We start from the raw sequence: 15000 nt of genomic DNA, 5'->3' as shown, positions 1-15000 counted from the left end.
GAGAAGCGCCTCTCCAGAAGGTCTTAAAACCCAGGGACATTTTTATGGGAGAAGGTAGTTTGGTCCCAAGCCATATAGGGGAAGAATCCACACATGCATTAATACCGTTTAAGAAGAGTCCTTTTAACGGTGAATTGAAATGTTCCAAAAGCACCAAAACACTAATGAAGAGACATACTCTGCTTGGTGCGCCCCGCCATGCCGGCTGCAAAACAGAGGCGTTCGCTCTCTCTTCCCTCCCTCCCTCCCTCGGCAAGCCTGCAGCGGGTGCTTCCCATTTAAAGGGGCCACGCACAGGGGGCACTGGGCATGAGTTTGTGGAACCAAGGGGGCGGTTACCAGAAAAAGTTTGGGAACCACTGCTCTAAAGGTTCTCCAAAAAATCACTGAGAAATATACATTTGAACTCCAAAGAAATCCTATAACATATCTTTCGCGTAATTGCCATGGCCAAAACGTCTCCAAAATGACTCCACAGGGATGCTACCGTATTTCTTCGATTCTAAGACGCCATCGATTCTAAGACGCACCCCATTTTTAGAGATGTTTATTTGAGAAAAAAGGGCATCTTAGAATCAAAGAAATACTTCCCTCACCGCCCAGCCAACCTCCCCCCCCCACGCTTTCTTCTAATGGTTGTGTCCTTTTCTTTTTTCCCTCTGTGAGAGAAGAAACTGCTGTTTGCACGGGAAGAAGGGGGTGCGTTGAAACAAAGAGTAAACTTAATTCTCCAGTCCCGCTCTTTACTTGTCTGTGCACCAGGGGACGACGACACGCGAGTAAGTCCCATGGAAATCGATGGGACTTACGAATAAATTTGCCTAACAAAAAACCAGGCGCTTACCCAACCAGCTCCTCGCTCGCATGGCTCGAGGCTGCTGCAGGAGCTTCCTCTTTTCCTCTTACCGTATTGCTTCGATTATAAGACGCCATCGATTCTAAGACGCAGTCCATTTTTAGAGCTCTTTATTTAGGGAAAAAAGTGTGTCTTAGAATCGAAGAAATACGGTATTATGGTCTCCCAATCCCCACTCTTTTTGCTATACTCACTGGCTTCTATGATAACAAGAACCTAATACCCATTTCTTTTTTGAACAAAGTCATTTCTGAAGAACATACAGGGTTACTGCCTTAGCAGAAATTTGTCTTAAAAATTAAGCACATTCTTTTACTGACAACTTGTGATGTACATGCTGAATCTGCCAAGTGTCAAACAGCTGATAAAAAGAAAGTAGCAGAAGAATGGAAAGTTTCCATTATAAAACACCCTTGAGTTACTTGGGATATACTTGATATCTAATTTAGTTTGACCTGAAAACCAACTTTGGGCTATTATAGAGAAGTATAGTGTGTTTACAAGTTGAATCAGTTTTAATACATTTGACGGCAAATCCATGTAAGAGTATTTTGAGCATGAAAAGGCACGCACCCCGGCTCCTTTAAGACACGGCACTATTTATATAATTATATTGGAGATGTAAAAAACAGATGCTGCATTTCATTCTTTAGCCTTTGGCCATGAGTTTTAAATCTCTCTACAAGAGCAAAATAGAAGAGAAACAGCTTCTTGATACACCAATGTTATGGTACCCACAAAGAAATCTTGCTGCTGCTGCTGCTGTTGCTGCTGCTATTATTATTATTATCATCATCATCATCATCATCCATTTGTCAGAAATGTTTTCATAAACTACCGGACAATTGTTAAAAATAAGTATTACATGGGGAAACAGCATTTGTTCAGGAGTGTCATATCTGAATAATCTGTAGTTCTCAAGCCTCCTACTTTCTCTGTAACTCCCCTAATCAAGTTTTAACTAGGCTAAAGGCCGCCTGGTTTCTCACATAGCCATGTGGCAGCAGCTTTACTACAGATGTCAGATAATTCAGTCACATAAAAAAAAACCCTACTCCTCTCCCCCCACCCTTACTGATAAGTCTGGCAGCAACACAGAGACTGCTCTAGGCCTGGAAAACATTACAGTTCATTTCAAGCACCCTTAAATGACCAGCCTTTTTCTGGCTTTCAATCAAGCTGCCTAAGAAACAGATGTTAAGTTGATCTTAATGTCTAAGACACTGACCCTGTAATTTGTAACACAAAACATACGCAATGTACAGGACATTTTTTAAAAAAAACCAATATGTGAACAAAAATAAATATATCATGATGGCAAGATACCTACATTCAACTCTGGTGGTTCTTTTATGCCCTCAAATATTTTTATACCCTTCCCAACTGTGTTAACAATACATGTAAAAATTACAGTAATGTGCTTGAAACCTAAATTGCTAATGCATATAACATTTTGAAGCTGAAGACTGAAAAAAATACAAAATATTTAGTTAGAAAGATATCCTATGATCTCAAAGCAAAATAAATGTGGAGTTTAGCTGACACATATGCAGTCAGATTTAAGAGGGTCAAGACTGGAGTGTGAAACGAATATCAAGCATTCCTACTTGCAGAATTATTATCATATTTCTTCAATTCTAAGACACACTTTTCCCCCCATATAAACATCTCTAAAAACGGAGTGCGTCTTAGAATCGCGGGTGTGTCTTAGGGTTTTTTTCTGTTGGTGGTACTGAAATTAGTGTGCGTCTTACAATCGATGGCGTCTTACAATCGAAGAAATACAGTAGTCCTTGTGCCTTTAAAAGAACACCAACAACTACATGTCTGAATGTACACAAAATATAAAGGTTCTTCCAAGACCGGTAATGATTTTGCAAGAGGCCTTAAGTGTAAGCAGCAGAAGACATCACCACCCTCAAATGCTTCCTGTATTGCACTGCGTACTGCTTTTTAAACTATCACGTTTCAAAAGTGGCTCAGCAAGCAGTACAGATGGGCCCAGATAAGGGCTGCTGTTAGAACCATGAGAGTCAAAAATCTTTCTGTGTGCAGAGATGAAGCAGAACAGCTCTTTAGATCGCGAACAATGAGCAATGAGCCAACCACCAGTGTCATACAAACTAAAGAGCCAGTGTAGTGTAGTGGCTAAGGTGTTGGACTGGGAGTTGGGAGATCCAGGTTCTAGTCCCCACATGGCCATGGAAACCCACTGGGTGACTTTGGGCCAGTCACAAACTCTCAACCCAAACTACCTCACAGGGTGGTTGTTGAGAGGATAACATGGAGGGGAGGAGGATTATGTATGCCTCCTTGGGCTCCTTGGAGGAAAAAAGGTGGGATATAAATGTAATAAATAAATAAATAAAATGTGTTTCTCACTCTTCAGTGGTGCGTGAGTAACAAGCAGAGGCTAAGCTTTGTTATAAATTATGGCAACTGTATAGCTTTTTAGTTCTGTTCAAAAGTAAATTGTGGTAGCAGTTTGGTTGTGCATCTTTCAAAACTGCAGTCTGAATCCATGTTAATCCTGGAATAGTTGGGTGTTTTTTAAGAGCTAAACTTGATTCTCCCTTTGCAGCTAACCAAACAAAGTAACTCATGGAATAGTAGGAACTGCAATAGTTTAAGACTTGAATCAGCTGCGTTAGGAATGTCAACTATACAATGGCTAAGGGACTCAAACCCATATGGTCCTTTCTAAGTAATGAACTAAGAGCAGATTCCACCCCAAGAAAAATCATCATCATCATTTTAGTACAAGCCGCCAGTTGATCACTTTGTACATATGATTTATTATTGTACTTCTGGTTTGCATTTAAATAGCTGGCTATGTTTCCAACTAAGAACAAGGGAGCCCAACCCTTGTCCCCTCAAATATACAGCTGCACGCTAAGATTTAAGCACATTTCTAGTGCAGGAACTAGACTCTCATACTGCAATATTCTATTTAACCCTCACACTCACCTATTGAACACACTAGGAGTGGGGCTGTGGTCACGCTCTCTCTCTCTCTCCCGGGTTCGCTCTCGCTCCCTGTCCCGATCGCGATCCCTTTCTCTGTCCCGATCTCTCTCCCGTTCTCTGTCTTTATCTCTTCTTGAATAATAATCCCATTGTTTGGTTGTGTCCATGAGACTAGTCCACGATGGTGCAGAACCTGCAAGGTGCGGAAAGGTGACTAAAGAAAAAAAATGCCAGTATTAGAAAGCAAAAGAGCTAGATAAGTGTAATATGAATCCCTCTCAAAATCAATGAAATCCCATTTCACAAGCTCAGGTGAAATCTCAAATGCCATGTCAGTAATTCCAGGCAGTTTGTTTGCATGTTACTTCACCACAGGTTCTATTAACTCTGGGGTCAGTTTCAAACCAACATCAGGTGGTTTGTATATGAATTCATATAAATCAAACACTTGCTTACTTTTCTTAGCTGCAAATGCTACTCAGAGTAACGCACATACAAATAAAATAAGTTAATCATGTTTCCCTCAGCGATTTAATGGTATTTTATTTAAAACATGAGAGTTTTTGAATTATTTTCTTACCGCAGCTGTTATCTTCTAAAGTACCTATTTGCTATTTCTTTTAAGTACCGTGGTTCTGAAACTAAAATTCTAAATAGCACGGAAACAAAAAGCCTTAAGTTCACTGCCTACTGAGCATTTCAAACAAAAATAACATGAGAAAACACATGATGAGGAGCAATTTTAGTCACTGGGTATCAATATGGAAATGCATATCGAAAAGGGCTTTGTTTTTCAGAAAAAGAAACAGTTTCTCTTCTGAGTTTAAAAGCTTTTGTTAAGACATACAAAATCCAAACAAGGAAAAATATTCAAAAAGAAGGTGGGTGGAGGAGTGATCTAGCAGTCCAGTAGGCCTTTTTGTGACACAACAACTTTTGAGGAGGGGGGAAGTCCACTTCCACCAGACCATTTATAGTTGCCGAAACCTGAATCCTATCCATTGGGATGATTAAAAACAGGCATAATAGTGTGAACTCGGAAAGTCAATGTGGAAGCCATTTTCATACCCATGCCGTTTCAAACACACTGATCAGTGCTCACAACGTAATGGTTAAAATTTCCATTTTTCAATCTCATGTTCAGCTTTATTCAGTAGAGTATTTTTGAAATACTTTTTGTGCATGACCTATTCTGAAATGATGCTGTATATTATGTATCCTTCCAGTGGATTACAGAAGCATATGCATTTAAAAAGAATGACTAATTAACCCCTATGTGTGAAGCTAGTGAAGAGAATTGTGTATCTCTACAGCAGACTCACTGATCAACGCTCACAGGTTTCGGAGGAAGCCTTTCCAGACTGTTTTATTGGAAGGAAGACCATAATGTTTGAGCATAGAGAAAACAATTGTGTGCGACCTCCTGAAATATGCAAAACTGGGAAGACAGTAAGAATACTTGCACACAAATATTAATCCAGACATCTACTGCCCATTAATAGAGTCATTCTGGCAACTGTCTACTTTTTGTTACTTGAATCAAAATTCTAGTTTGTTCATTCTCAACCACATATGCCTCCCATTTTACTGTAGCCTTGTCTGTCTGCTTGGGTCATCAAACACCCAGCGTACTTTGAACCCTCTCATGAGTTGAGGGAGAGAACAGGGATCGCTGCTGTGACTTAATTGTACAACAGTCTCTAAGCAACACTCCTATCAAAACCTGAACTGAAGCCACATTTGAAAATTAATACTGCCTGACCATTTCTGAAGGAGAAATAAAAGGCAGATTGGAAAACATTTGGTCACATAGACATTTTCTTTGCATTAACTACAAAATGTAAATACTAATTAAAAGACAGAGGCAGAAGGAACCAAGAGCAGCAAACTACATTTGTATATATAAGTTAAATGGACAATGCAGTCCATTCTATGTCCAGAAAATTTACCATTTTTTTCAATCACTTATACTGGACTTTTTTGTACCAAGCATCTTGGACAAGAGGAAGACACTACATGTAAAAATAAAGGTTAGATGTATCTAGAAAATAGTTTACCAGGCTGTTAGCTGGTAAAGAGCAAATATGAGAGCAAATATAAAAACTAGCTTCAAGAAAGTCTAGCAATCTAACCAAAGTATATTTGCAAGTAGTTTGGGAGACACTTACCACCACCATACGGAAATGCACGAGCTGAACGGCTATCATAACCAGAGGAATGTCCACTATTGGGAGAGAAACATAGTCAGGCTTCGATCTTAGTTCAGAATATCCAATTTTTACAGTTCTTCAAGCCCAGCTGCTGAAGCAGATCAGATATTGGAATAATTCCTCTCAAAATTTGTTAAGGGTGCAATTCTATACCCTGCAATTCCCAGCATTCTACACCTAGCATGGCGGGGGGGGGGGGGCTGGAGGGATGCTAGGAGTTGTACAACTTTTTTGTATAAACATGCATAAGATTATTCACTTGGCTGATATTACTTCCTACATCCCCTCAGCTTCTCTGGCCCTATGTTGTTTCTGCCCATGCAACAGCATCAATAGGCCACCTCCCTACCCTAGAGTCTAGACATCAGAAGCTATTGCCATGGGCAAAAGACATGGCCAGGCCTGTCTGCTTTGCGTTTGGAGCACAAGTGGATTTGCAATGACCACATCCTGCCCAAGATGCAAGGAAGAAATGCTTACTTCAGATACACCTTCCTGATTCCCACAAGCTTTTGGGTTTATGGAAAGCAATATGTTAGAAATGTACTGAAGAACGATACTACCCTCTCTTGGGAAGATAAATGGCTAAGGAACTCAAGTACCAGGCAGAATGCCCAAGGCAGAAGAATGAATAGCCAACTCCATGCTCACAGCATGCTTCACAGACTGCTCTTTTGGAAGCCATCTTGTGTACAACCTGATAAGCTGTGCCTGAAACTACAAAGAACTTCTGAAGAAGTCTTGTATAAAACACAAGGAGCTACTGTTGGGAGGTGGGGGGAGAGAAGAGGAGACACTCAGTGCACACGTGAAAGCCCATGCATGTGTCAAAAGAAGTTCTATGAAACACTGCCTGAAGCCCTAAGACTCTATTTTTTCCTCTTCCATTTTTACTACTATATACTAAATTTAAAGACTGAAGACAGATGGGATTTAAAACAGATTAGAAGCTTCAAAAAGTGCTGCTGTTCAATCTACTAGAGGAGTTAGACTTGAAGAAGAGCAATGGATAATTATTAAAGTCAGTAAAGTTCTTGTGATGTTAGCTTGTAGTATACACTAAAATTTACCTTTCTATTGTCGGTATAAGGGAAGGTGGTGGTCCTCCAGGTGGGGGTGGAAAGCCTGAAATTTAAATGAAAAACTAAGACATTAGTTTTGATTATCATTGCAAATTAATTCCAGAAAAAAACTACTGCATGCTAACTCAGTCCAAAGAAGTATATATTTTCTATGCAGCAATGAACAACAGGAATGATATATCAAAATTAGACAGTTCTTATAGCATAAGAACATAAGAAAAGCCATGCTGGATCAGACCAAGGGTCCATTTGGTCCAGCGCATCCATGCAATCTCATTCTTAATATGAATTTATTCTATAGCATTCTTCCAACTACTTACAGAAATCTGGCAATTAAAAAACATTCTGAATATTAATGATTTTCTCCAAAGAAAACTGAGTGTGTTTAAAAAAAGGGGGGAGGGATAGAAAGTACCCTATATCAAACCAAAAATGAAATCACATTGTATCTCATACTACTTTAACATAAGCTTAGTACAAATAAATATACCTGGCGGTGGCACAGTTATTGGTATACCTAAAAACAAAGAAGATGCACCCAATCATTTCAGTAACGAGTTTAGATGGATTGTCTCATTCCCACATTACCAGAACAGGCATCATGGCAGTCATGCCAACATAAGATGGTTAAACAACCAGTAAGAGCTGATAGTAAATTAATTCCAGCTTGCGCCACTCCATACTGGGAAACTGCACAAGCAGCAGGACCTTAAGTCAGTTGCAATGTGGCATTCATGGCCATAAATCCATGAAAAGGAAGAGGGGGTGAAAGCTCCACAACATGCACTTGAGCTGATGTGTGCGCGCCTGACAGGGTTGTTTGGAGTGGGTTCACTGCGTAAAAACAGTATCTGAAAGAACACCATTTCCATATAGATAAGCTTAAATCTGCTTCTCCCCTAGATTAGCTGATAACTGGATATTGCTTAAATTGTGAAGTCACGATACGTTTGGAATCTTCGCAGCAAATATTAAGTAACTTTGAACAATCATGTAAGACTTTTTACTCAATTCCAGGGCTGTATAATCTGGAATGTAAAGTGATATTACCAATACTAAAGATGTTCTAGAAAAGTAATCCTACAAATGGAATGCAGTTATACAGATTAAATGCAGTTATATAAAAAACGATCAATGTAAAGAACACCTGTAAACAATTATTATTTCCCCTGCACAGATCTATGCATGCACAATCCAAGGCAAAAACCCACCTGTGCCTTTATATCCTCAAGTTAACAGACAAGACAGCAAATTCAAAATGTAAAATGATAGGTTAATGTCAACTGGGCCATTAATAGATAGCACTTATTAGACAGCAATAGAATAACCTTCACATTTGTATTACAGACACATGGCATATGATACTAACAGTTGTATAAAATGTAATTCAACTACACTGAATAGCCTGATTCTTTTGCCTCTTATTTTACTTTTTAAAATGGGGATGGCACCAGGTCACATTCATAATTACAGTCAAATTTTCATACATAATTAGCAAGTATAAGATGTGTATTTAGTAGCATAGGAATGGCCACTGGTTTCCTGAGGCACTGTAGGAGAATCAACAAAATTGTTAAAATAATAATCATCATAATTCCTGAAAAGCTTAGTCCAGCCATCCTTATTTTTTTATTATTATTATTATTATTATTATTATTATTATTATTATTATTATTATTATTATTATTATAAAAGTTACTGTAACTTTCTCCAGGAGCACTAATACTGCTTTCTAGGATTTTTAAACAAATGGTGGTTCTTTTTGTCTCAAAAGGTATTTGCTTCACAAGTGGCTAAGTGAACACGGTACAACAGACCAGAACTTCAAAGAAAGATCCTTTTTCAAAGGATCTTTGGAAGGATGTTTTATATTTGAATGCTTAAACTTTCTGGGCAGTAGTTCCAGTTAATATTAGGTAGCAAATAACTAACAAGAAACTTTCCCCCTCTAAACCAAGGAGGAACAGGCAGATTCTATTTTGGTAGGAGCTTTGAAGATATGCTGGCAGCAACACAATTAAAACAACCCAAAGGATCCAAAGAAACTGCTCTTAAAGGTTATTTTCAAATGCACTGAAAATATAAGGGATAGGAAAGGAAATCTTCTGGACAGCCTCATGTCATAAACCTGTGTGAATGTTATCAGAACTTCTGCTTTCCCCAATGTGCTTGACTGAATTACAACACATGCAGGTTTGATTTAACTTTGAACTTCAACAGATGAAAGCTTCTGTGAAAACTTGAGTCTGAATGCCTTTTATATGGGGTGGAAATAGGAAATCACTCCAATGTTTAGATTAACCTTGAATTTTCTCACTCCTGACTATTTTATGAAGGCAGTTCATCTCAGATTTCACCTACTAACTACAAATGCAAATCTAATAATATTGAATTACACTGCCTTAAATGCCACTGCTGTTTTCAAGTTCAAAAAGTTACAGCGTAACCACGTAAGATGGGTGTCTGTTAGAGAACACCAAGCCTGCAATCCTAAGAATAAATACTACAGAGTTAAGTCCAAATAAACTCAGTGAGAACTGATCTCCAAGTATACATACTTATGATTGTACTGTAAGAAAAAAAAATTCACGGCGCTTTTTCTAGCTTGCATATATGTAAAACACACAAAGAACACTATTTTGTTATCTGAAAGTCCGAAAGAGACAAACATTTGCCATTCTTGTTAAAAAAAGAGAATATAGATCTCTGAGAATCATCTGAAGAATGTAAAAAAAGGTGCTGAGAATCCCTTTTTATCTCTATGTTTTGGAGAATATATAAGCTTTTTTCTTTTTTTAAATACAAGGGCAGGAAAAGAAAGGGAGTAGCCCTCAATGCAGTCAAGACTATCTTACTTCAGGGCTGGATTGCATGGCCCCTCCATGCCATGCAAACCAGCCCTCAAGGCCATTTGTGTAGGGATTAAAAGCGCTTCCACCTTTGCTAGCAGCCCAGACCCTGTATACTTTTTCTGTCAGCATCATGGTCTGTGCTCAGGAAGTGACCCACTGGGAAAGGAAGTGGAAGCTTGTATGTTACGTGGTTGCCCAATGCTTCCTGTTAATCCAGAAGCACCAGTGGATGTTGGGTGGTTGTGCAGTACACTCAAGAATTCTCTTTCCCTTACTTTCCAATACAATGCTTGCCAAATTTACCTGGCTTGAAAATGACCGAAAAGTCATGCACTGGTGTTGCTGCCTCCTGAGATCAGAAATCTCCAAACAAAAATTCAGGAAAAACCCGATGTGGAAAATTGGGTGTGTGTGTGTGTGTGTGTGTGTGTGTGTGTGTGTGTGTGTACCTACCTAAGTACTTTCCATATGTTGGAGAATACAGAACAAGTTCAGGTATTTGATTTAGGAGTCCAGTTTATACTTTGTCTAGTATTCAGCTCCCAAACCTTGATGGCAAAGCCTTTCTATAAATAAACACTTGCTATTTGCCTGAAGTATTATGTCTAGATCTGTAGATTCCCGTTTAACTAAGGTTTGAAAACCCACTTCAAACACTGGTTACAAGAAAAAGTCTACTAAATGTTAAAAGTTGGCTAAGTCCAACGAAGATGTTACACTGCACTGTGATTGACATAAACCAAGGAAAAAGAGAGGTAGGCAGGGAAATTCATATGGGAAAGAGGAACTGATCTCTTAATCACCAGGTGCTCACTTTATTTCACAGTCATTTGTTTCCGTGCAATAGTGTATAATACGCCACATTCTACATCAAACTAATGTAACAAATGGTATAGCCTATTTACTACCATGTTGATATTTTTTATCTTCAATGGATTTCTGTTGCTCATTTGCCAGATGGCATAAAGTTATACTTGATTACCTTGGTGGTCACTATATTTTTAATAATGGTCTGAATATAAACTAAATAGGAATGTATACTGTATTTCATAAATCAACTTTTAAAGATAATGGATTGGATCCAGGATCTGCCTTCTGTTGATGGAAGAGCTCCACTCACAGAAAGCGCTTCTGCCCGATTTTGTGTGATTCCCCTCTCCCAGCTGCACCACAGCTCAACCCATCCAGCAGGGTCCTAAACCTCCATGTAGCAGCATTCTCAGGGGGGCAGAGGGGCTGTCGTGGGTAGGAGGGAGCAGGGATATCCGCTTCCGACAGCCCAGTTGCACATGCCTAAATCTGGATCCAAACCAATATATTTTAATATTAGCTAAATGATACACAATGCGTATTGCATGATATATTGCATTTAATGCATAATACATATTTCATGTTCATAGGCGACTGAATAAAGTTTAGGTTTGTAAAGTAAATACTGCCCATATGTCATTTTCTTTACTAATGGAAATTTTAACATCTCAACTTCTTTGCTTTAATTTGAAGCAGTCATGGGAGGATGGCAGTATTAATACCTCCTCATTCGTTCACCAACTCGCAACCTTCCTCGGATCCAATTTTGCCTGGGGCCCACCAGTTTCCAGCCCTTAGGAGATGCAAGTTGCAAGTGAATGGAAAACTCAGCAAATGCAGGTAAACTTTGCCCAAGAAGGGAAAAATGCAAATACCCTATTTCTTCTATTCTAAGATGCACTTTTTTCCCCATATAAACATATCTAAAAATGGGTGCGTCTTAGAATCGTGGGTGTGTCTTAGGTTTTTTTTTCTGTTGGTGGTACTGAAATTAGTGTGCGTCTTACAATCGATGGCGTCTTACAATCGAAGAAATACGGCAGTGAAAGTCTTGGGGAAAAAAGATGGATATGAAAAATCTTTCACAAAGAGGAGCAAGTCTTTGTGAGAAGCTAATGCAATACTATAAAGTTTTCAAGCAAACCACAAGGACACAATTTTAATTGTAAATCAATCAAACAATGCACTGAACACCTCATCTTCATGTTAGGACAAAACAATTGAAATAGAAACACGCCAAAGTATTTTTTTTTACCTGGAGGAGGAATCAGAGGGGGAGCAGTACTGACAGATGGAGGTGGTGGAAGAAAAGGAGGTGGTGGAAGATGGGTAGGAGGAGCTCCTGGAGGAAAAAATGGAGGAGGCTTGGAAAAATTGTTGTCCACATCAGTACTGGAGCGATCAGAAAGAACCTACAAAATAAAATCCATGTTACATTTTACAGTGAAAAACTACACTTTCACCCTTATTAAATAATAAGCAAAGTCTTTCTGAATCTAAGAAGCATATGCATTTGCCTTCTAACATTAAGAGAGCAGTCCTATGCTCAATGACAGAGCGCTCCAATATCAGAGCCTCCAATCAATCCTGGGCTCTTTCTTGCAAAGTGGAAGTCAGGAGGGAGCTGGGTGTTTTCCCCTTCATGGGTGCTTTTTTTTTTTTTGATGGGAAAGAACCCTATGTTACACCAGTCAAGGGGTTCACCTTCTGCCGAGGGCTCAGAGGCTACTGCAGAAATTGGGAAGGAAGAACCAAGATTGGATCTCCTCCTCCAAGGGTGAACCTCTCTGTCTGCCATCAAACAGGGAATGCTATGGCCTTTGGAACATCTTCCCAGGCACCACAGGATTGCTCTCTAAATGAATTAACACAGAGGACATTCAGCATCATTTAATCAAATTACACCTATATAACACTGGAGCAACAATTGGTAACCGTCTTCGACAAAAATGATCAAAAGGATCTCATTTCAAATGAGAAAGGCATAAATTAAAACTTTAAACGCAAAAATTACCTCTTTTCATGTTACAAAAGCAGTACCAATAATTATGACCACAACATACTAAGGACACTAGTCACTTAGCATACTTTCTAAACTGACGCAAAGGTGAAAGTGAAACCTCCCTGTTTTAGTAATACACAGGTAAGAAGGAAACATGAAACCTGTATATTGCTGTTTTCATTGGCCCGCCGTCTTCCTTCTACTCGGCTAATTGTGATGGTTTGTCCAATTACATCTATTGTACCAGAAAGCCTTCTGGAAAAGAATATACAGTTTAAAAAAATGTTACAATGGTAGTTTTATCCTTGAGTAGCAAAATAATCAAGAAAAATACTTAGGAAAATGCATCTCAAATTATTTAGGTGACATGTATATAAGATTCAAAAGGAACTTATTCAACAAGGATAATCAGATGAGACATTTCTTGCTTCTTTGCTTATAAAGGAAAAGACAGTATACTTCTTTCTAATAGATAATGTGCGGTCCCCAAGAAGAAACACTCTACGCTTGTGTTTTAAACATATGATTATGTATCAGGAACATCCTCCACCAGGAACAGCAGCAATAAGCAAAAAGAAAATCTTAGTAGTTATCTATTCAGAGCTAGTATATACCTGCTTTTTATTGAAAAGAAAAAACAAGGTAGAGACAGTAGAAGACAAAGTTGCAGAAGTGTACATAAGGGTAGAAGGACAATGTAAACAAGAAAATACTGATGAAATAGTGTTAGTCAGTTCCACAATGGGCCAGTTAGGACCACACAACAGCCATTGTGGGTTAATTAACCCTTGAGAGACCATGCCATCTGCCACTGTTGGTCTGCAACCGCCGGACGTGCAACCGTCGTGTCATGCAAACCAGTGAGGGAAAATTAAATAACAACCTCACATAACCCACGGTCTGATCCAGGGTTATGCAAGCGTTGTTTAGCCCTGAAATAACTCGTGCCAGGTTTGCACAACATGGCAAGCTACGGCATTCCCCAGTCGAGGGTTGTATATTCGTAACAGAGAAGGGCACGTGCCACTGCCCCTCAAGGGTTAAACCACGATGGCTGCCATGTTGTGTGATCCAAGTCATTGTGTAGCACATATATTACAGCAAACCAGCTACCCAATCACTAACGCCCTGGTAATCAAGTAGTTGGACAGGAGTGTCACTGGAAAAAAGTGCCAAGGTGGTACGCCAAGACAGTCCCATACTCCCCTGGACTACAAGAAGTCCTTTTGTCACTGTTCCCAATGTCCCCCTTGCCTCCAGGTTGGCAGCTGGCTTCCCAAGCAAGCTAAATTTAGACTCCTGTTATGGACTCCTACTTTAATACCAACATGCAGCGAAGAGCCATATTTCTAGCAAGAAGTGTTGCCTTAGATTCCAGAAGACAGGACAAAGAGGCAGAAAGAACCATTCTTGAGTTGGCAGTTATGCCTCAACTATAAATGCCTTTGATGCATCGACAGGAGGCTTTCCAAATCTGCTTTACCTTCCACCCTGAGGACACATACAGAAAGGAAGCAAAGCCCCTAACTTTCTTTGTTGAGTGGTTTTAAAACAAAAGGTTACAGTTTACATCCCACTTGAAGTAAATGGCAAGACTCCCTTAAGTTTTAATAGAGCTAGTCCTCATCCAAAGAAAACAAGTTTGGATAAAGCCAAAGTGCTCTCTCTCCCCAAGCATGACAAAAAGCCAACATACAAGAACTTTCTCTTTCTCAAGAATTATTTTTACCTCCCAGGATTCATATGGCTGAGGGAGCGGACAGTGGAGGCATGTGGGAAGAGCTTATATAAGGGATGAACATGCTAATAGCCGATTTGCAAAATCCCTCCATCCTCTCTCACACACAGTATTTGACAAACACTATTTTCAACTTAATAATTAAGTAAGGCAAAAATTGGTTGCCGCCTAAGAATCAACGTTTTTCTACCTCTGCACAATGCCTGCAGCCAAAGAAGTGAAATATTTTGGCAACAAGTCTCTGACTTTATCATTAAAAGCAACTAATTCAAAACACTCACTATTGATGTGAAAAATAAGAATGAATGAATACCATGCTAGATACAAAGGAGCCAAAATTCATAAACAGCTGATGGACACACACCCTAAGAAAAGCCTCTAAATCTTCAACAATGATTCAAGTGAACATGCAATAGGCAAACTAAAAGCAGAAGATTAACACAAGCTTATCAACAGTGGTTATTACATTTTAGTTAGAGTGGG

The 15000-nt window shown here is 39.2% G+C and overlaps 1 protein-coding gene across 9 annotated transcripts in view; it reads right to left on the bottom strand.

The window, feature by feature from the left end:
* Positions 1-15000, bottom strand: part of FIP1L1 (factor interacting with PAPOLA and CPSF1) — a 35510-nt gene that overhangs the window by 3183 nt on the left and 17327 nt on the right. For 3 of the 9 annotated variants that reach the window (XM_063135777.1, XM_063135778.1, XM_063135779.1), the window contains 7 exons: positions 12941-13034; positions 12033-12189; positions 7606-7632; positions 7104-7158; positions 5992-6047; positions 3824-4037; positions 845-964 (listed from right to left, as the gene is read on the bottom strand). In XM_063135777.1, the coding sequence (XP_062991847.1) occupies positions 845-964; positions 3824-4037; positions 5992-6047; positions 7104-7158; positions 7606-7632; positions 12033-12189; positions 12941-13034 (723 nt within the window). Of the gene's footprint in view, positions 1-844; positions 965-3823; positions 4038-5991; positions 6048-7103; positions 7159-7605; positions 7633-8326; positions 8342-12032; positions 12190-12940; positions 13035-15000 lie in introns of all 9 variants that reach the window. The other 6 variants (XM_063135780.1, XM_063135782.1, XM_063135783.1 and 3 more) reach the window with 4 other exon arrangements.

The sequence above is a fragment of the Elgaria multicarinata genome, chromosome 10 (genome assembly GCF_023053635.1).
Source record: "Elgaria multicarinata webbii isolate HBS135686 ecotype San Diego chromosome 10, rElgMul1.1.pri, whole genome shotgun sequence".
In the NCBI taxonomy this organism is placed as follows: Eukaryota; Metazoa; Chordata; class Lepidosauria; order Squamata; family Anguidae; genus Elgaria; species Elgaria multicarinata.
Note: the sequence above shows the minus strand (reverse complement) of the source record. Positions and strands in the feature narration are given on the sequence as shown.